The sequence below is a fragment of the Caretta caretta genome, chromosome 1 (assembly GCF_965140235.1).
Source record: "Caretta caretta isolate rCarCar2 chromosome 1, rCarCar1.hap1, whole genome shotgun sequence".
NCBI lineage: Eukaryota > Metazoa > Chordata > Testudines > Cheloniidae > Caretta > Caretta caretta.
The window spans coordinates 46,574,112-46,595,734 of NC_134206.1; the positions used below are offsets into that span (position 1 = coordinate 46,574,112).

The following is a 21,623-nucleotide window of genomic DNA, read 5'->3' on the forward strand; positions in this document are numbered from 1 at the left end:
GTAGCTCTGTTGATGGGAGAATCTCTCCTGCAGACGTAGCGCTGCTTACACCAGGTGTTAGGGCAGTAGAACTACGACACTCAGGGGAGTGGATTTTTCACACCCCTCAGTGATGTAGTTATACCAATATAAGTCTGTAGTGCAGACCTGTCCTAAGATTCCCCTTTTTTTTTTTTTTTTAAGGCATGGGCTGAAGAGTACTCCTGGGGCATTCTGTGCCAAAAAATTAAAAATGCTGTGCACAATATTTTAAAATTCTGCAGAATGTTGCAAATTTTATTTCTCAAAATAACACACATAATCACACCGGTTTCAATTATTTTGGTAATTTATTTCAAAATACCTGTCAGCAAATATGTCTGTAACAATACGGACACACACCAAAATCCCCCTGGGAGTGGAGAGTTAAAGAAACCCCTATGACAACCCAATTCCTGTTTCTCTGCCCTCTTCCCTCCCAGAGCCTAGTCGGGGGGACAGATACCCACAACCTCTCCCCTCTGGAGCCCAGCTGTGGTGCCTCCCCCAGCCAACAAACTCAAGCCCTCTCCCCCTGAGCCCAGCCATGGCCCCCCCTGCCCAGATACCCACACCCCCTCCTCCCCAGAGCCCAGCCATAGGGACCTCCAGCACAGATACCTGCACCTCTTCCCCCCAAAGCCCAGCTGTGGAACCCTCCCTTGCCCAGACGCCCGCACGCCCTCTCCCGCAAAGCTCAGGGATCCAGAGGGAGAAACAGACTGATGCTCGGTCCCAGGCTTGCACAGAGTTTCCTGCGCACCGCCCTCTCCTTCCCTCAGGGCATGCTGGGAACTGCAGCTGCCAGAAACCCTCTAGCTGCCTCCCCCTCCCCCAGCAGTGTCTTCTATGTGCAAGCTGGGCTCTGCCGAGTCCAGTGGCCCATAGTGGCAGCCAGCAGCACTGCAGCCCATTTCTGTGGGGGAAAGGAAATTCTGAATGCACATTAATTTCTGCAAAATTCTGCATTGCACAGTGGTGCAGAATTCCTCCAGGAGAAGAAGAGGCAACATCTTATAATCAGACTTTGACTTGATTTGCCTACACTTGCTCAGACATGAAGACTGTAGGCCTGAGTGGTCTACACTTAAAATTTAGGTTGACATAGCTACATTGTTCAAGGGTATGAAAATGCCACACACCCTAGTGATGTTGTATAGAATCTGGGACACACTTTAGGATCTTATGAATACCAATGTTGTAAAATTGCAATGAGTTGTGCCAGATATGCCGTGTGAGGTATCTGCGAAAATGTTATAATTTGCCAAGTCTGATAATCTTGTTTATATGTATCATCTTTGTATTATGAGTTACAGATATGTAGGGCATATCTGTATTTCTAAATGATACCCCCAGACAGAATGGCAACAACACTGAGCTGGCTTGATGGACCACCAAGGGCCATCAACTATACAATGAACCTATTGAAAGGAACCAGGAACTACACCTTACAACTCAGCAAGGCATGTAGGGGCATGCCAATGGACAGAACTCTAAGGTTTTTCCATGCCATGTGCTGGACAGCTTGTGTTTGGAACAAAGGGAGTACGAGCCACATGGCAAAAGGAATATATAAGCAGCTGCATCAGCTCCATTTTGTCTTCAGTCCTGCTTCTTACCTCTGGAGGAACTTGGCTACAAACTGAAGGTCTGAACAAAGGACTGAATGACCCATCTAAGCTGTGGATGTGTTCCAGAGGGACTTTCAAGTCAGCAAACTCACCAATACTGCTAAGAACCTGATATATGGACTTGGAAGTCTTTTTGTATGTATGTTATTGCTTTACTATTTGACATCTCTCTTCTTGTTCTTTCCTTTTTCTTTATCATAAACCTTTAATTGTAGACACTAAAGGATTGGCTGGCAGGGTGGTATTTTGGATAAGATCCAAGCTAATATTGACCTGACAATGTGGCTGGCCCTTTGGGGTCAGAAGAACATTTTGTATAGTGAGCAGAGTTTTAAAACAGTTTCTCACTGTACTGGACTTAGGTGCAGATTGGGTGCCAGAGAACTGGAATGCAAGAAGGGGGCTGTGTGATTTCTTTCTTTCTTTTTTTCTTTCTTTTTTCTTCTTGATAACCAGTGTGGAGAATCAGAAGCACAGTCTGTGACTGGTTGGGGAGTTTAACTTTAGTGTTACCCACCAGTCTTGGGAGTACCTGCTCTCTCTTTTGCAACCTGCCCTGACCTTGGCATTTCCTTTGAGGGCTGCCCTAGGCACCACTGGGTCACAACCCCATAGAGATGTAGCTGTGCCAACCTAACCTCCAATGTGGCCATAGCTAGGTCAATGGGAAAATGCTTCTGTCAACCTAGTTACCGTCATTGGGAGGTGGAGTTCCTACAGCGACATAAAACCCTCTTCCATCGGTATAGGCAGAATCTATACTACGGGATTATGCCAACATAGCTACAGCGCCATAGCTATGCCGGAATAGCCTCTATAGCATAGACACAGCCTCGGTTAAACAAAGGTTACTTAACACCACTGTGGCAGTTTAAAGGGGCCTTAAAGTGGGCACAAACTACATTTTACATTCACTCTAAGGCCCTTTGACGCGTTCAGATCTCTGTAAAGGGGCCTTAGTGCTTTTCTACACACACACAGTTGCACTGGTTTCATTATACCAGTGTAGTCAAGGGGGTACAACTTCCCCTAGGCTCCCTCTCCAGTACAGCACTTACAGCGGTGCGGCAGCACTGTTTCACCGCTTGTGGTGGAGACGCTGCAAGCCGATGGGCGAGAACAACCCTGTTGGCTTAATAACTCCTGCCTCCGCGAGAGGCGGTAGCTATGTCCCGCAGACATCATGCCTGCTACACCAGTGCTTAGGTCAGTATAATTAACGTCGCTCAAGGGCGTGGATTATTCTCACCCCTGAGTGCCATAAGCTATACCGTCGTGGAGACGAGGCTTTTGGACACAGTTATATTGGTATAAAAGTGCTTTATAGCAGTGTAGCTACGCCTCCCAGGGAAGGGGAATGAGCTACGCCAGTACAAGGCACCTTTTATACACAGTAGAGGTGATACTGGTACAGGTGTTTCCGTAAAAACAAATCACACCCCAAAGTGACATAGTTACACCAGTGCAAAGACCAGGTCTTACCAGTCCCTGTTCTTCTAATTACCCCGAAGAGTCAACATTCACAGGCACTTAGGCCGGATCCTCAAAGGTGTCTACACCAGCACTGTTGTCAGCAAAACTTTTGTCAGTCAGGGGTGTGAAAAAACCACACCCCTGGCCAACATACGTTTGACCCGCAGAAGTGCCGGTGTGGACAGCGTTATGTTGGCGGGAGACACTCTCCTGCCAACATAGCTACCACTGCTCATGAGGGATGGTTTAATTACACCAGCAGGAGAGAGCTCTCCTGCCAGCATAGAGCAGCTCCATGAAAGACCTTACAGCAGCACGGCTGCAGCCATACAGGTGCGCCGCTGTAAGCTCGGTAGTGTAGACATAGCCTAACTCCGGCTGAAATCAATAGGAGTTGTGTGTGTAAACATCTTTGAGGCTCTAGACCGTAGCAGCTGATTCACTCCTGCTTTGCACCTTCTGTCGCATTAGCATTTTGCACCTACTTTGCACCTGGTGTAGAGGACCAGGTGAATTAATGTAATGTTCATGAATCTCATTTGACATAGGAACATTTTCTAACCAGAGCAAATGCCAGTGAGAAAAGGGGAGCAGGGGGAAGCTTAGTAATTAGTCATTCTTACCCTTTTCAGCTTGCGTATAAAGAGTGTTAATAGGAGCCAGAAGAGCGTAGCAGCCACACAGGTACATGTCAGAGTTATTAGCTCCAGGTTTGATCTCTCTGCTGTTCCTGGGGAAATGAAGCAACAAACATTTTATAGAACTACACTCAGAACAGCAGAGTTTGCTTTCCCTTGGCATTTAAAATGTATCTGAAGAACATATCAGTAACGACCAACTTCCTTTCCAGAGATGTTAATGACTCTCAGAATGTAGAAAAATTCACCCCCTGGACAAAACTCACTGCAATAAACACATTGAAATGAAACTCTTGACACCCTTGCTGGAGAGCTTGCTAACGCAGAGCTCAATCCTTTTGAGGGGTTGGGGAGATACCATAGGACAGGCAGCAGGATGCTAAGAGGTGGCTCACTTGCCTGTGACATTAGAGATGTGACTATGGAGTACCCTTTTTTCAAGAAACTGGTTGCTGTGCTCTCTATTCCCATTGCAGGGAGGAGAGCTTAACAGCATTGCCCCAGCTATGACCAGCCTTGGCCCTCAGTGTACAGTCCCGGGTGTGACTCCCACTGACATCAGTGATGTGGGGGTCAGATCCCACATGTGCCTTCCCAAGCAGCACCCCCTCTATACATGTGCTGGCTGGCAGGGTCACACCCTTAGGGTAGGTCTGCACTGCAGTTAGACAACCACAGCTGGCCCATGCCAGCTGACTCAGGCTCGCAGGGCTCAGGCTGTGGGACTGTTTCATTGCTGTATAGACTTCTGGGCTTGGGCTGAAGGCCGGGCTCTAGGACTCTGGGAGTGGAAGGGCCCTGGAGTTCAGGCTCCAGCCCAAACCTGTAAGTCTATCCTGCAGTGAAACAGCCCTGCAGCCCAAGTCAGCTGGCATGGGCCAGCCGCAGGGTTTTATTTACAATGTAGACATACCCGTAGTGAGCTTAGGGAGAAAGTTGATCCAAATAATGCAGAAATTACAAATGGGAAAAATGGGAGCAGGAAGAAAATATTAAAACTTCTAAATCTGGAAAATAGTCAGTCTCACTGATGGTGCTTTAAAAATATCCAGAATAAAATTTCATTTCATACTGCTCCTTTGGGGGCTCATAAAATGTCTTCAAAGCAGAATGTTTTGCAAATGCTGTGATCATGTCACAATAATACACTTCCTTATTGGTAGCAAACGCGAAAACCCATGCTCTGCCCCTTATTGTGATACGCTCACAATTCCGACTCAAGTGCACAGCTTTCAGACCGAGAGACAGGGAACACGGCACAGCATTCTGAACACGAGTTCACTCTTTTTTGCTGGCCATACTTGCAGCAATGTCAAAGCTTGGCACCATTCCTGACAATTGAAAGAGGAAGGAGTGATGTCTCACTGGTGGGCCGATGGGGTAACCAAGGAGTATGCGGTGCCTTGTTTTAGGCAAGTCTGCAGAGCTTTGTTCGGCGTTTGAATTGCTTTCTGCAGCGGTGACAAGTCTGCTGTGCAGGAATTGTGAAGGTGATAATCAGATTCCTGCTCATGTCCAATATTTAAAAGACTCCTCAGGCTTGTCCCTATTGGAGCTATGAAAGTAAGTTCTAGCAAAATAAAAAATATGAATACAACTACAAACTGGGATTCAAGGCATTTATTCTTCCAAACCCTGGGATGTGATTAATTTCTCTCAGGTGTGAGTACTTAAAAAAACAACAACTCCATTTCAAATACAACGCAAATGATGCTTTCCTTTATAATGTTGTTATGACAAATGTGCTGTGAGCTGCAGACTAATACAGCTAGATTGTCCTCTAACATAACACAGGACCTTCTCCAGACTGTGTATTTACACATCCATATTCTTGTTTATCCTGTGAACGTGACTCAGTGCCTGTGCAGGTGACAAGGAACCGTTTCTGACATTTATTCAGCAGCAGCTGGAGGGGAAAGAGTGTCTGCCACCATTTTTTAACATAGAAATCACTGCACCCACAAGCTGACGTGCAGCCAGTTCCTGGTGGAATGCAGCAGCTTTTTCACCGCTACGGTTTGCTCTGCAATTGTTAAGGAGTGAAGTGAAGAAGGATAGTGTATCCATTTGAAACTGCAAGGACAATTTAGGTCAGTAGAATATCATTATCCACGCTGGGATTCAGCTCAAGTAGCAAATTTAAGAACCCTGCTCTTGTGACAGGTTTCAGAGTGGTAGCCGTGTTAGTCTGTATCAGCAAAAAGAACAAGGAGGACTTGTGGCACCTTAGAGACTAAGAAATTTATTTGAGCATAAGCTTTCGTGAGCTACAGCTCGCTTCATCAGATGCTGTAGCCCACGAAAGCTTATGCTCAAATAAATTTGTTAGTCTCTAAGGTGCCACAAGTCCTCCTTGTTTTTTCTGCTCTTGTGAAGAAGTCACAGCCTCTGTCGTGACCACAGGTAGTTAGGATGTCAGTTTCACTTCTCATCCTGACTATTTTATCTCTCGTCTGCAAGACAGCACATCCACAAGTGCAGTATGGGGAATGCCACGCGGTGTCACTGGTTCAGCACTGAACCAGAAACACCAGTACCATTTCCAGCAGCTCCCAAGACTTTTCCATCCATGCACTGATCTGATCTATCCCTGCTTAGCTTGGGCAGTCTACTGAGACAACAGCCCAAGGCAGCATGGAATCAGACTAATGACCGCCCACCATACACTCAGAGAGGCAATTTATTTCATAGCCATACAAACAAAATGTAAGAGTCTAAGTTTCACCTCCCGTTAAAGTTGGGGAAACACTCCCATTGACTCCAGTGAGCGTTGGATTGGGCCCCTTTGCACAAGCTACCATGACGTGTTTGTCAATATACAAAATGTGCAAGTAAGTAACAAACTATTGTCATGAGTTCAGTCCAGCTGAATAAAGTCCAGCACAATTCATAGTTCCTTTGTCGTATCTCTGAGAGTCACATAAAGCTGTCCAGAGGCAGCTTTAAACCAAGATACATTATTGTTTATTTATTTGGGTGGAAGCCTGAATTTAATTGGGTATAAATTGTAAAACTAGCTCCTTCTTTTACACCTAGACCCCTTTTTACATCATCCTACTCCTTCATAAACTAGCTACTTAACTGAGACACGCCCCTCTGCAGTGTGCATAATACCTGCAGAGTCAAACTTCAGTGAGAGGACTTTATTAAACGGTTCTCCAGCTGGAGGTCTGAGCAGTGTGACAAGTGGCTGAACTGACCCCTAAGTGCAAGCTGCAATAAGTAGCTCGCACGCACTCCTTCCACAGCAAACATCCACTGAAAACCTTCTGCATCATTTAAAAGGATCTTTTTGTCCATATGTAGGTGCCTCACTCTGATTTGCTATTTGTATTCATTCTATTATTTCCCATTCAGTTCTTAAGCTGAAGGTGATTTGATGGCTTATGGTGACATTTTTTGGCTACATCTCTTCCACAGACTGTCCTACATGTGTGGCTTCCAAACTAAACAAGGACTGTGATTATTTAAAGAACCCTCTTGGATTCCGCAGTCCATTCTTCCCTTTCTGATACAAAAATAACACATTGTATTATCTGTAAGTATAAGAACTTTTTTTCAAAGGAAATAAAAAGAGCAGACAGTTTCCTTCCTGGTTATTTTACAAACCACTTTTCCAGTCTGTTAAACATAGCCCTGGACACGAGGCACTTGCCCAGCCTTCTTTCATATGATCTACTGTACTTGGCGAGCTACTGTATGCAGATCAAAAACGTCAGTATTTTTTGTAACACTGGCAGAAATTGTACACTGTGCATTTTCGAGAATGCAGTAAAAACTGGAGATGAGCCCAGCTCTCGACCCTCCAGAGCCAAAGCTGGGTGAATGGCTACAATTCCATGTCCCTCGGAAGAGGGACACTTGTTCAGGGGATGATGAGCTGCTTGGGGATGATGGCAGGGATCACTTTTCATTTGACCATTGTCCCCTTGCTGAGACCACAGAGATTTCATGAGGGTGGGAGAGACAGGGTGAGGATGCCTTCTCCCTGAGCATGATCTTTTGCGGGGGGTTGATTAAATGATTTGTCTCTTTCCTTTTCCAGACATTAGAGCTGGGGAGTCTTTAACTCACTGGCCCCCATTTCTACTTGGCTAAAGCTTTTTATCAGAACCATCCAAAAGCTCTATCTAGCATCCATGAAGGACACTTATCCAGACAGGAATCCACTATCCTCCCTTTCTCCCCTGGGTCAGGCAACAAGGAGACACTGCTTCCCCAGAAACTAGCCCACAAAATGTTATCAGTAAATAACAGAATACAAGTACAATACAGGGTAACATTACGTTGTCCAGACAAATTAGCTAATCTGCCGGGTGTGTTAAACTGAAAGCACTCTAAAATGAGTCATTTTTTGAGAATACCCACACAAATTTAAAATTACCCCCCAAAACATAACTGGCAACAAGTCCTTCCTCTGTTGTATGTAGCCCTGCTCATATATACACGCTGACTTTTTACAGCAATGAACTTGCCAATGGGCCAAGAAAGCCAAAGGACTTGCAACTGGAACATTTCAATCCTGATTTCTTTCTCACGTTGTGGGTGTTGTGGCAGTACCCAAACAAACAGGGATGGGAGTCTATTGTGCTACAAGCTGTACAAACACACAGGGAGACAGTCTTTGCCTGAAGGAGCTGATAATATTTTGCCTAATTAAAATGTTTCCTATGGAGAGAGATTGAAAGGCTTGGGATGGTTGAGTTGCAAAAAGAGGTTGTGTCCAAAGTGCACACAATAATTAATGGCATGCAGCACATTCAATGAAGTTGAAAAATGACAAGCTTAAATCTGATAAAAGAAAAAATACTTGTTCACGCAATGCACAATTTGCCTGTGGAACTCATTGCCACAAGGCACCATTGAGGCCAAGAGAATTAAAAAAAAAAATGTTTGGACATTCAGATGAATAGCACGAGGATCCTGAGGAGGAGTAACAATAACAACCCCTAGCTCCTATAGTAAATACCTCTGAAAGATGCATTTGTGTTTACCGGAAAACTCTTCTGCTTGGACATAACAACCCACTTGATATTAAAACCAAGAAAAGGAAAATATCAAAAATGTCTCATTCTGGCTTATAGTAGCCTGAAATGAGAAAATGAATGGGTAGGGTTTTTTATTACACTAAATTTACATTTATCTTCTTCCCTGGCCCTCTCTTTGTTGGATTGAAGCAATTCCTCTTTTTAGGTCAGTATAAACACATTCAGAGTTAGCATTTCCCATTGGCTTCCTTTCCAACCTGGTACATTCCCCTTGCTAAGACTTTCCTCAAACTGCTGTATTCAGAAATCACACATGATGAACAAAAGAAAAGGAGGACTTGTAGCACCTTAGAGACTAACAAATTTATCTGAGCATAAGCTTTTGTGAGCTACAGCTCACTTCATCGGATGCATTCAGTGGAAAATACAGTGGGGAGATTTATATACACAGAGAACATGAACCTTGATTATCACTACAAAAGGTCCCCCCACCCCCACTCTCCTGCTGGTAATAGCTCACCTTACCTGATCACTCTCCTTACAGTGTGTATGGTAACACCCATTGTTTCATGTTCTCTGTGTATATAAAATCCCCCTACTGTATTTTCCGCTGCATGCATCCAATGAAGTGAGCTGTAGCTCACGAAAACTTATGCTCAGATAAATTGGTTAGTCTCTACGGTGCCACAAGTACTCCTTTTCTTTTTGCGGATACAGACTAACATGGCTGTTACTCTGAAGCATGATCAACAAGCCACTTACCTGCCTTCCTAGTCAGAGCAAGAACTCCACTTATAAGCCGCTTAGAGAAAATAAGAGGGGAAAAGAGAAAAAGTAGATCAAATAGAGAACAAGAACTTAGAGCGATTTTTCTCATTTCCATCTAATGCAATGCTTTACCTTGTACAGTGACATAAGCTTTACTGTCCACAGATCCTTTTAGGTTGGTGGCTATACACTGGTAAAGTCCTTCATCCTCCTCTTTGACTCTTTCGATAAACAGCATTTTGCTTCCTGGTCCTAAAATTATTCCTGTGGAGTAAAAGATCTTTAAATGAGTGGGACCTGGAGTATAAACAAATAAACTCTTTCTGTAAAACAATCCTCTTCTGATTATTAGGGATGAGCCAGACATAACATAACACCCTAGGGGGTGGATGGGTCTTTAATTTTGCATGTTGGTTTCACAGTTTCAAAGTGTTCACAGGTTCTGAGGCTCTGGTGGAAATTGGTGTTTATACAGCACTTACATTAGTAAGAAGGCTCCCTCTGTGGCAATGGTCTTGAAAGTGCTTTATTTCTGGGTGTAATGCTTAGTACTTGGCTTAGACCTCGATCCAGGCAAACGCTTAAATGTGGTTAACTTTAAACACACAGGTAGCAGTCCTACTGTAGTCAATGGGAGCATTCATGTTGGTCTCATTGTAACCAATGTGCTCAGTACTAAGTGTTTGCAGGATTGGGTCCTATATCTGGTTTGGTGTCTTGTTGCTAAAAGAGCATAATGTGGTCTGGGGGTTATTACTGGTAAACGTTCTAAGATTTTTCCAGTTGCTTACGTTTGTTACAAAATAATTAGAGATGGCCAAAGCCAGAAGCTTAAACACCAAACCTCCTTGGATTTTGCTACAAGAGATTGGGGATTGGATTCCAATTCCTGTAGTCAAACCTGTCAGAATGACTTTGGTTACAGATCAGATGTAAAACCAATGGGGCCCTATTTTCAGGTTCTGGTTAGGATACGGCTGAAATCTCATTATATTTCTCCCAGCCGAGATTCCTACCAACTGAAGCTGAAATCTCCCAAGAATAGTATGATTGCATGATTTTGGTGCCATTTTAACTGAACATTTAGCCCCATCTGAGCCTTGAACCCAAACCCCAGTGCAATCATGATCCAGCTCTAAGATGCCTCCTCCCCCAGCTCTTTTCTACTCATATCAAGAAAAGCAAATCTAAATCCAACAAAGTAACAGCTCCTGGATGTCTCATAATAGGATGTAATCATAGAATCTCACAGTTGGAAGAGACCTCAGGAGGTCATCTTAGTCCAACCTGCTGCTCAAAGCAGGACCAATCCCCATTTTTGGCCCCAGATCCCTAAATCGGCCCCTCAAGGATTGAACTCACAACCCTAGGTTTAGCAGGCCAATGCTCAAACCCCTGAGCTATCCCTCCCCCATGTAATGCTACATGACAAATGGATCCCCCTACTACAGGCAGATGAATTCCAATTCTGTTCTGATATCCCAACACCAGATCTGTCCAGAGGTTAGGGTGCTAGCCTGGGGAGACACATGCTCAAATTCTTACTCTCCCATGGATTTCCTGTGTGACCGTGAGCAGAAGTAACTTAGCCTCTCTGTGCCTCAGTCCTCTCACTTGTAAAACGAGGGAGGGGAAAGTTCTGCCCAATCTCACAGGGGTGTTGTCAGGATGAACACATTAAAGGTTGTGAGGTGCTCAGATACTATGGTAACAGAGACATAAGTATCTAAGGCTATGTCTACACTGGCAATTGAACAACAAAAACCCTGAAAGACGAAAGTTTTGCTGGTGACATGCGCCAGTGTGAGCAGTGCGTCCTGCCGACAATGCCAACGCCGCTCGTTGGGGGTGGAAGTTTTTTGGGCCAGCCGACAAATGACGGCTACACTGCACGACTTTTAGTGTCACAGCTGTGGCGAGACAGACCTGTCGCTAAAAGCTGTGTAGTGTAGACATAGCCGAACAGATACAGAGCAAATATAAGAGAAGAGATTGAGGAGGGGAAAGGGTGTTTGCAGCTCTCACCTGGTTCTTGCTGTATTTCTTCGTGGTTTTTAAACCAGGATATCTGGGGCTCGGGGATGCCTTGAGCCTGACATTCTAAAGTAGCAGAATTGCTGGTGTTCACAATCTGATCACTGAGGTTACGCAGGAGGGATGGTGCTTCCTGAGCTACAAAATAAAACGAGAGTTCAACGATTACATTCCGAAAATCATGTGTGTGTATATTTAAAATAATCTCCTGCATTGTCATTAACGATCTTGTAAAATGTCAGAGCTTTCTGGAGACATTCTACCAAATTCCAAGCTTACACTTTCCCTACTTACTATCCCTGTTTGAAAAGAATATTTAGTGTGGCTTAGTGATGCCTTTTCCTTTTGAGATAATTTCCTTTCATCAGTTGTAACTGGTTATAATACAGATCATAATGGAAATGATCCAACAACAGATGCTGTGTTAAGACAAAGCTTTCTGCATTCATTCTCTTACAAGCTAAAGTAAAGACTCTTTGCGATCTCAGGATTTTGCTATTTTCAGGAGAAATGTACTATGAAGTGCAAGATTTTAAATAGGTTCAAAGGGATCTGGTCTTTAGGTTAGAATATCCCTGAATTAGTGATAGCTTTATACAGTTAGATGTTGCATATATACTAGTCTGTGTATGAATAAAATTTACATAGTTTACTCACTGTGAAGATCAACTTTATTGTAAGACCTATTGAGTAAACTATCATACTTCAAAACCAGAGTGTGAGCACTGAATCACTGAGTTGTATACCCCCAAGTCTTCATATATCTTTGGGTTTTGTGTTTAGCTGAACTCAAGGAATCTTGGCAAAACCACATGACAGCTAGCCAAACACAGATAGTCCTTGTATTTGTGAGAAATGTGTCTATTTTCCCCAGGCAACATTCCCTCCCATAATGCAAGTGTCTAAAACACTGATCCCAGAGGCAGAAGTATGGGTTCCACAGTTCAGTGCTATATAAAGGCATATAATTCCTATTTTATATTAGCCACTTTTATGGATTAAAATTCATTCAAATGTATGAAATAAAATGGAGTTCAATGACTTTCTCGCTAGTGTTTTGGAAGCACACCTCGGCATGTTCTGATCCTATCCAGCATTTACATCCCCCTCAACCAACGATAAGAAAAAACCTCAAAAGTTCAACAAGCACAATATTAAGTCATCCCTGGGCACCCAAAGCAAGCAGACGATCCTGATGTTGTTTTCCTCCCCATCTCCAAACCAATCCATTTCCCCCTGCCTTCTTGCACAAAGTTGAAAGCTGGTATGACCAAGATTAGGAGGATAGCTCCAGAACGGACGGTGATTACACAGCAACAACTTTTATACCACATTTGCAACTTCTTATATTATCCCTTTTGCACTTTGGTCCTGTAGAGTGCAGTGCATTCCTGCACAATCCTGCACTGCATTGCCGATTTCCTTGAATTCCCAGTTCCTGCAGGAACTGGTTGATGCTGCAATCTTTCTCTGCAAGGAAACTTCCGAGATTAGGGTTCACTTTTTCACAGCGACATATATCTATATGCTAAGATCAAGTACAGCATCAGTTTAGCATCTGACACATTCTTGTTGGGAACATTATATGCTAATCTTTCAGGAGGGTGGACTTCATGATCCAACAGGTCTGTCCATTTCCACTATGATCCAACTACCTGACCTGATTAAAAACTCTCCAATACATTTCACACTAGTTCTTAGTCCATTTATATAATTTGTATAAACCCAAACGCACTGAAAGCTTTTCAGAAGTTCTGAAACGAATGACCTCTGCTAGACTTTTATCCCCTGAAATCAATTCCAACACATCTATAAACCATCTGTGTCTGATTTTTTTGTCTATGCCCAAGCTAGAATGTACATTCCTTGGGGCAATAACCATTAACTTATGTGTTTATAGTGTAACAAATAGTCTGTTCTTATCAACAAACAACAATTCCAGTGAGTGAAGTTTAGATGTACATTCTTCATCAAATCTATATGCATTGGTATTAACATCAACAATGATTTCTCCCCATCCAACAAGATTGCTCGCTTTTCAGCTATGGATCCTGGACATTTACATTATGGTTCCATTTTGGCAAAATAAGCTGTCTATGAAGATGTATTGTTTGAAAATCTGTTCACACACAAAAGCTGACAGATTTAAGTCACTTGGTCCAAGTTTTCTATTTATAAATAATCCCCACAGAACAACACAACCAACCCATTCAAAATGAAGTGTGTCAGAATGACAGAACAAAGGCAAATCACACATTCTGTAAGTTATTTCTGATTAATTTTAATTTGTTTATATCCATACACTAAAGACGGGTTTTCATAGTGAGCAAAACTTTCTTGCTTAAAACTTTGAGCCAGTTACCATTCACATATTTTTAATAATTTCTTTGACGCAGTTGGCGGGTTTTCAAGGACGTGGTTAAAACAAGAGGTTTCTCTCTCCCAGACCACCTGCTTCTCTGGTTGATGCTGGAGTGAAGCCATAGGATAGGATTTTCAAAAGCACTCAGTGTTGGCCTAACTGTGCTCCCGTTGAAGTCAGGTAATGCTCCCATTGTCTTCAGTAGGAGCAGAGTGAGGTCACTGCTCAGCGCTTTTGAAAAATCTTACCCCTAATGCTGAATATTGCACATTAGCATCATAGCCATCATGTCTCTCTGTGAGGTCATAAACATGGGCTGATGGACCAGTTCTGCCCTCAATCACGCCTGGGGAACCTCACTGTAGGCAGAATTTGGCCCAGTGGAGTTACATGGGGGTGTCACTGAGGGCAGAGCATGGCCATATGACTTCAGACTACAATGACTCAAAGTGACACTGTGGCTGTGGAAAAGCAAAATCCCTATTGCAAAACCAATCCTTGGCAATAGGGAAAACATGGAAAGTTGTTAGCACTTTTTGTAGAACTTTTCATTTCACATACTTTTACCTTAGTACACTTAATGTTCCTTTTTTATTAACCAGTTTGAAAATATAAATACACAGTTGCATTTTAACACTTGTTTTTAAAAAAGGAATATAAATTTAAATTACATAATTATTCTTTCTAAGTAATATGCTACTCAGAGGGAGTTAGAGAAACAGCCAGAAATTGACATGATTCTTCAGTTTAATCTGATGAGATCAGCACTGACAAAAACTTTATCTCACCATCGAATGCAGAACCCTTTTCCTCAAACAGTTTCACTGAGGTTCTTCCATGCCTTCCAACACTGGCCACTACGCCCAGGCACTAACATAGCATTGTACAGCATCACAGCTGTTCAGAGCCTTGGCCAACACCATACTAGGAAGTGGCTATCAAGCTGTCCCTTTGGGCAATGTGGTATACATCATCACTTAACAGTTCCACGCAGGGACAGTTTCCAACCACGACATCGGTTTGTGACCCAGGCTCAGATCACCTGGTTGCTGCCAGCAACTGACTTCTACACGCGACCACACTCTGGCTTCCAATTTCATTAAAAATGCATAAAGTCCTGTCACTGCAGTCCACCGGGCCACCAAAGGTTTTCTCAAGTGCAGCCCCATAAAGAGGGAGACCTGCATTGTCACAACAAAACAAGCTTGCCCCATTTTAAAAGCAATTACCATTATCATTTCACTTGCTTTTTAAGCATTTAAAAAAAAAAAAAAAAAAAAAGAGAGAGAGAAAGAAAGCGACACAAATTCCTTTGCAAGTACACATTGTTTCTGGGAACCATCATGCTAATAATGAACAAAAGAGCTACTGTACACAAGAAGGCTGTAGGTGACATTTCAAGATCTAAATGATTATTCTTTTCTTTACTCTGACAACTTCCAGGTTACTAATTGTTTTCTAAGCATTTTAGGCTCCGTGAAGCTGGCATGATGGGGAAATGCTATTGTTTACCCTTTCACACTTGACAAAAGCAATTCCCACGTGAAAGACAAGTTTGGCCGTGGGACACAGTCCCAATACCTAAAGGAGGAAACAGTCTGGTGAGTTCCCAAGCACAAGGAGTTGTCATGTTGTCACCCTCTATTTTAGAAGCACAGCCACTTTGTTCCTTTGCAGTGGCTATTTTGGTCACTAAGGCTTGTTTTGTTATGGTTTATGTAAATCCTATATAAATGATCAGTCATAAATGAAACAAAAATTATAAAAGCTACATATTGTAAAAAAATAAAGTTATCAGATCTATTAAAAATAGTAACTTCTTCCGTATACTGCATTTATAATACACAGAAACACCTCGTGGTGAAATCATATAAAAAGGAAATGCTTAAAAGGAAGTTTAGATTACCCTTAATTCTCCTTCAGTAGTTTGGCCATTTCTTAATCCCCATAATAAATCCTATTGTCATCTGCATACCAAAAGGGAGGGATTTTTTTAATGGCCTTAATTTTAAATTTAAATTTGGAGGAATATATTAAACATTTCACTGTGATGGCTTTAGCCTTGTCAATGGAATGAGTGTAGCACTTCTACTTTAACATTACAAAGTCCTTTATCCTCATGGCTGCCACAGAATTCTTGCTGATGTCCACAGGTCTTTTTTGGTAGTGCAGTAATTAACTTTAAAACTGACCAACACAGCAACGGGAAATCGACCTGGATTTATTTGGAGAAACAGGGTTCATCTCTGTCAGCTTTTAAATCCTCATTATTAAAAATGATAAGATAGGTCTGTGCATTATATCAACATTTTTATTTCTTTCCTGCATCCACAGGGCCTTCCTCAAGAAGATACTTCATAAGATTAATGTACTTAGCATAGAAAATTATTCAAATAAATAAGCATTAGAACTTGCTCAGCAGGTAATATTTATAAATCCACCAAAATCCGATTGAAATAAAAATGTAGAGTCCAGTCAATCTCAAACTGAATTGTGCTCATTCCACACGTTAAAATTAACTTATTAAATGTCCATTGTTGACCAAAACCAGCAGTTTATAAAGTTAATCAGTTTATGCAGCTTTGACTTTCGAAGAGGCCGATACCAAAGTGGAAGATAAAACTGGTCCAAAGTTTTCATTATCACTCAGTAGGAGGCAGCAACGGACACAACAACACAACATACACAATGCAGTACAGGGGATCTTCCAAACCCCAACTTCCACCAGCTTTGCCAAAGCAGAACACACCCGTCTGAACTGAACTGGAAGCCCATGTGTTATGCTTTTGTTTTGCTACTCCTCCTATGTCCATACCCATTTTTGGAGGTGCACCACCTCAGAGCCTGAAAGGTAGCAACTGTAATAAAAAATCAAGATGATATGAGACAACTGTGACTTTTTAATGAGTCCTTTAATGTTTTACATTGTTTTGTGTTGTACAATCATTCCTTGTGCTTTTAAATTTGAGGATCCGAGAGTAAACAGCCTTTTTGTTGCAGTGCTCACCTCTAATTGTAACGTCTTTCTTTTGAAGCACTTCTTCCCCCGAGTATATGTTCCTTGCTCTGCAGGCATAGGTGCCTGAGTGTTCCAGGGAGACATTCTTGATGGTGAGAATGAGGGTAGTGGAGTATTCCTTAATGATGTGTTTTTTTGCTTTTGTTTGATTGTTAACTGTCCTTGGCAAAATCCAAGCAATGTCTTTGTACAGGAATTTGTTGACTGAACAGGACAATATCAGGTTCTCTCCTTCAATGGGCATTTTTTCCAAATTAATATGAAATCCATTTGGCACATCTGTCAAAAATCAAGAACACTTTTAGTTTATAGGAAAATCATGGGTCAAAATTAAAGTTATTTCTATTTTCCTGTTAGCCTGAAGATCCTTCAGCTAATACAGTGGACCCTCGGTAGAGCATGCATCGTTATCGCGCGGATTCGCATATAGAGTGAGCGTGGCGATGGAGCCCAAATTTAAACATTTAAATTGGGATCCATGGTAACGCAGCCCCCGCTATAAAGCGATCATATCTGATGCTGACTAGCAACTGCTGCAACTTCTTTGCTTTCCCCAGGATTCCGTAAGACCAGATTTAGATCTCAGCAAAACCAATGTAAATCAAGAGCTCTTGAGAGCCAAACTTACCTTGGAGGTAACTGGTTTGTTTTAAAACATTAGGCCATAATCAGACCTGCTGTAAGGAGGTGCAGCAACTTCCCTGGGCCCAACTCTTGCCCAAGGCATACCATCTGGCTCACTTGCGTTACTGCGCCACCTTATGCCAGCTCTGAATTTGACCCAGTGTGTCAAGAAATAGCAAAGTATCCACCTGAAATTCTTTTAATTTTCTTGCTATGAAAATGTCAGTGCTCAGTATAGGCTAGAAAAAGCCAAGCAAAACTCTTAAGACAAAATCAAGGAGGACCGTGAGACTCAGTGGGAGATGACCTATTTTTAACATGAAAGGATAATGTGCCCTCCGAATACCATAGCTATAGCTACTTTATGGTGTCGCATTTGGGACATTTCCTAGATGTCACCAGAAAAACACTTTTTAAAAAAAACAAATCTGGGGACAAAAGCAAAATTCACTAGATTCCAGTCAAATAATTTGTTTAATGACTCCAAACTCCTAATATATGACACCTAGCATGAAATCTAACAGCCTGAGGCGAGCTAAGTAACATGGCTGGAATAATGTAAAAGAGTTTTATTTACTTTAGTGATTTGAAGCTTCCTGTGGAAATAGCTCCCAGGTTTCCTGATGGAAGATTTTGTTTATCTTTGCCAAGCACCATCAGGAATCTCAAAATAAAACACGTCTAGTGACATTGGGAAACCAGGGAGATAAGGCAGAGCCGTTCCTGTCTCACCCTCAGTAATTGCAAACACGCCCATGGGCCTGCTGTGTGCCAGCAAAACATCCCCAAAAGTAGGGGAAGGGACAGATTCAGGGGGAGGGGCCTAGTGCAGTGTAATTTGGCACATAGGAATTACTCTCAAGACTGCCCCAGTATCAATGAGCAGGAAGTCTTTTAGGAGGGAACACTCCATATTTTCTCTGCATAAGATACCTCCCTACAGTTATTTGATGGACTAAGGCAAAGGTGCACATTTAAAAACACATTGAAACAAAGCCTAAAATGGCCTCTGCTCTTGACTGGCCCATAGGAAGGAAAAGCTATTCAAGGGCATATCAGATTCACTTCTATCAAGATTCACCAAATCACACTCCCCTCAAGGGAGGGGTGTAAAGTTGCACCACTCATAAATCTCCCAAAGATACACATGGGAATTAAACTCCAACCTCAGAAATACCAAGGGCTCTACAATAATAAACATGAGGGTTTGACCCCATGTGTTCATCTTCAGCCCCTTACCTGTGCTCCCTTGTGCCCCCCCCCGCCCCGCCCCCATCCCTCTCTGTAGGAAGTAGAGCCCATGGAGGTAAGTGCTGCCAGGAGCAGCCCCAGTGGGGATACTGAGAGCCATTGAACCAAACTGTAAACCTGTATATAATGGAAACCACTTCAAGCCAGCGTGTGCGGAAGCACCCCCAGAACCCCTAGTTCCAGCCCCCCAATTCCAGCCCTTAGCCTCTGATAACTTTCTAGCTGCTATTTCAGTCACTGTCAGAGAGGAGCATGTCACATAAAGAAACTGCCCCTCTCTACCCCAATTCTTCCCATTGCTCTAGCGCAAGGTTTCTTGCCACCTAAAAGACAAGGATTGACCCACACAGTAATTCAAAATAAGGGGCATATTGGAGAGGGAGGTATTATCTGCTTAGACTCTACTTGAGCTTTTCGCCATGTTCATTGTCCTTTCTGACCTCCCTTGCTGTGGTGGGCAGCTTCTGACTCTACAAGCGTTCATGTTCTCCTTCTCTGGATATTTTCATGTGAGACTTTCAGTCTTTGTGTAAGTCAGAGCCAAGTGAGAACAGCCTCCCAGCCCCACCCACAAAAACCAAACAAACCTCCGGCAGTCACCCTAGCCCTGAAGTATCTGTTTGGAATACATTAGAAGGAAATCCTTTTCAGTGTCCTGTCTGTTCACACCATCAGCATTTTTTGGACTGTCATTTTTTCCCCAAGTGCGCTTTTCAACTAACACCAAAAACAAAAAAGGCTCTCAATTGCCTTGAAGTATAAAATGCTACCTGACGAGAACAACAGTCTCAGCCTGAAAGGGTGTACTTGCTAGAGTAATGTGTGAATCCAAATGAGTATTTCTGATCTTTCAAATTAGATGTGCTGGAAGCAGGGGAGAGAAGAACAAGCCCCTTTTAAATGTGCCAACAGCAGATAGCAACAAGTCGAGTTTAATTAAAGCAACCAGATGTCAGTAGACAAACAGGTGTTTATAGATCACACAGTTCAAGTCTCACAACACACCAGGAGTCCGAAGGACAAATACACCATTTTAAAAAACTGATTTAAAAGCTGAGTTTATATCAGTCTCACTACCCCACATAAAAAGGGTGCTACCAGTGAAACCATGAACAATTTCCAGACAACAGTAAACCAACCACTCCAATATCCATCCCATTTCTGAATGGATGCCAAAACCAAAGCCTTCAGGGGAAAGTCATAGCTATTCACCCTCTCTGCCATTATACATTCTACCAGGTAAAGTATGGTATCATGGAGCGGGTTAGGTTCCATTCAATATCTTCATAAATAATTTGGATAGAGAATACACCTATAAAGTTTGAGGACAATACCAAGCTGGGAGGGGTTGCAAGCACTTTGGAGGACAGGATTGGAGTTCAAAGTGATTTTGACAAACTGGAAAAATGGTTTGAAACAAATAGGATGAAATTCAATAAGGAGAAATACAAAGGACTACACTTAAGAAGGAATAATCAGTTGCAAAAATACAAAATGGGAAATGACTGCCTAGGAAGGAGTACTGCAGAAAGGGATCTGGGGATTATAGTGGATCACAAACTAAATATGAGTCAACCATGTAACATTGTTGACAAAAAAAAAAAAGTGAACACCATCCTGGGATGTATTTGCAGGAGTGTTGTAAACAAGACATAAAAAGTAATTCTTCCGCTCTACTCAGCAATGATGAGGTCTCAGCGGAAGTACTGTGTCCAGTTGTGGGCACCACACTTCGGGAAAGATGTGGACAAACTGGAGAAAGTCCAGAGGAGACCAACAAAAACAATTAAAGGTCTAGAAAACATGATATACAAAGAAAGACTGAAAAAATGGGTTTAATCTGGAGAAGTGAAGACTGAGAAGGGACATGATAATAGTCTTCAAGTACATAAAAGGTTGTTATAAAAAGGAGGGTGAGGACAGGACAAAAAGTAAATTGCATCAAGGAAGGAAGAGTTAGGTTAGATATTAGGAAAAACTTTCTATCAGTCAGGGTAGTTAAGCACTGGACAAATTTCCTAGGGAGGTTGTGGACTTTCCATCATTGGAGGTTTTTAAGAATAAGGTTAGACAAACACCTGTCAGGGATGGTCTAGATAACACTTAGTCCTGCCTCCGTGCAGGGGACTGGACTGGACGGCTTATCGAGGTATTTTCCAGTCCTACATTTCTATGATTTTTCTGCGCCCAGCTAATAATCAATTCATACCCTGAAATATAACGATATACGTCATCATGCTCTAGTATCAGACAGTTAGGTGGGAGAGCAACTGAAGATGTTAAACAGGCAGGTATTATGGCACCAAAAGATCTTCTTCACTTGACTTCAGGGTCTTACACAGAGCATTAGGTGCCTAAAGAGATAGGGCTAGAGCACACAACTCAATGTCTTGCACATTGAAAGAGCAAGTACCCAGTAGGCTGACTGATGATTAGAATGTTCCTATTCACTGTCCTACGTTGTGTGTAAAGTCTTTATGTGACATATGTACAGACAACAACACAGACAGATTAGCGTCATTGTTTGAGTAAAGGTTTTAGCTTTCAAGGAAATGTACACAATTTAATGCCTGAAAGCAAACAAAAAAACTATGATTCTAGAACTCTTAGTCAGCAAATACTCCTGCCATATCTATTAATAGAACAAGTAAATATTTTCCTTTTTCATATTTTACAAATAACCTCACCATGTGTTACTTATCTATGTTCACATTTCAATGACTAGTTCTGGTGTTTTATTACTGAACTTCTATATTTATAGACCACCAACAGTTCCTAAATGTGGGAGTGTATTATTACCGTTGGTCAGAACATTTC

The 21,623-nt window shown here is 42.4% G+C and overlaps 1 protein-coding gene across 5 annotated transcripts in view; it reads right to left on the reverse strand.

The window, feature by feature from the left end:
• The window catches only part of FLT1 (fms related receptor tyrosine kinase 1), a 137,919-nt gene that overhangs the window by 31,864 nt on the left and 84,432 nt on the right, over nucleotides 1–21,623 (reverse strand). For 4 of the 5 annotated variants that reach the window (XM_048846521.2, XM_048846503.2, XM_075127622.1 and 1 more), the window contains 4 exons: nucleotides 16,920–17,210; nucleotides 11,542–11,688; nucleotides 9,649–9,780; nucleotides 3,746–3,852 (listed from right to left, as the gene is read on the reverse strand). In XM_048846521.2, the coding sequence (XP_048702478.2) occupies nucleotides 3,746–3,852; nucleotides 9,649–9,780; nucleotides 11,542–11,688; nucleotides 16,920–17,210 (677 nt within the window). Of the gene's footprint in view, nucleotides 1–3,745; nucleotides 3,853–9,648; nucleotides 9,781–11,541; nucleotides 11,689–13,815; nucleotides 16,771–16,919; nucleotides 17,211–21,623 lie in introns of those variants that run through there. The other variant, XM_048846530.2, reaches the window with a different exon arrangement.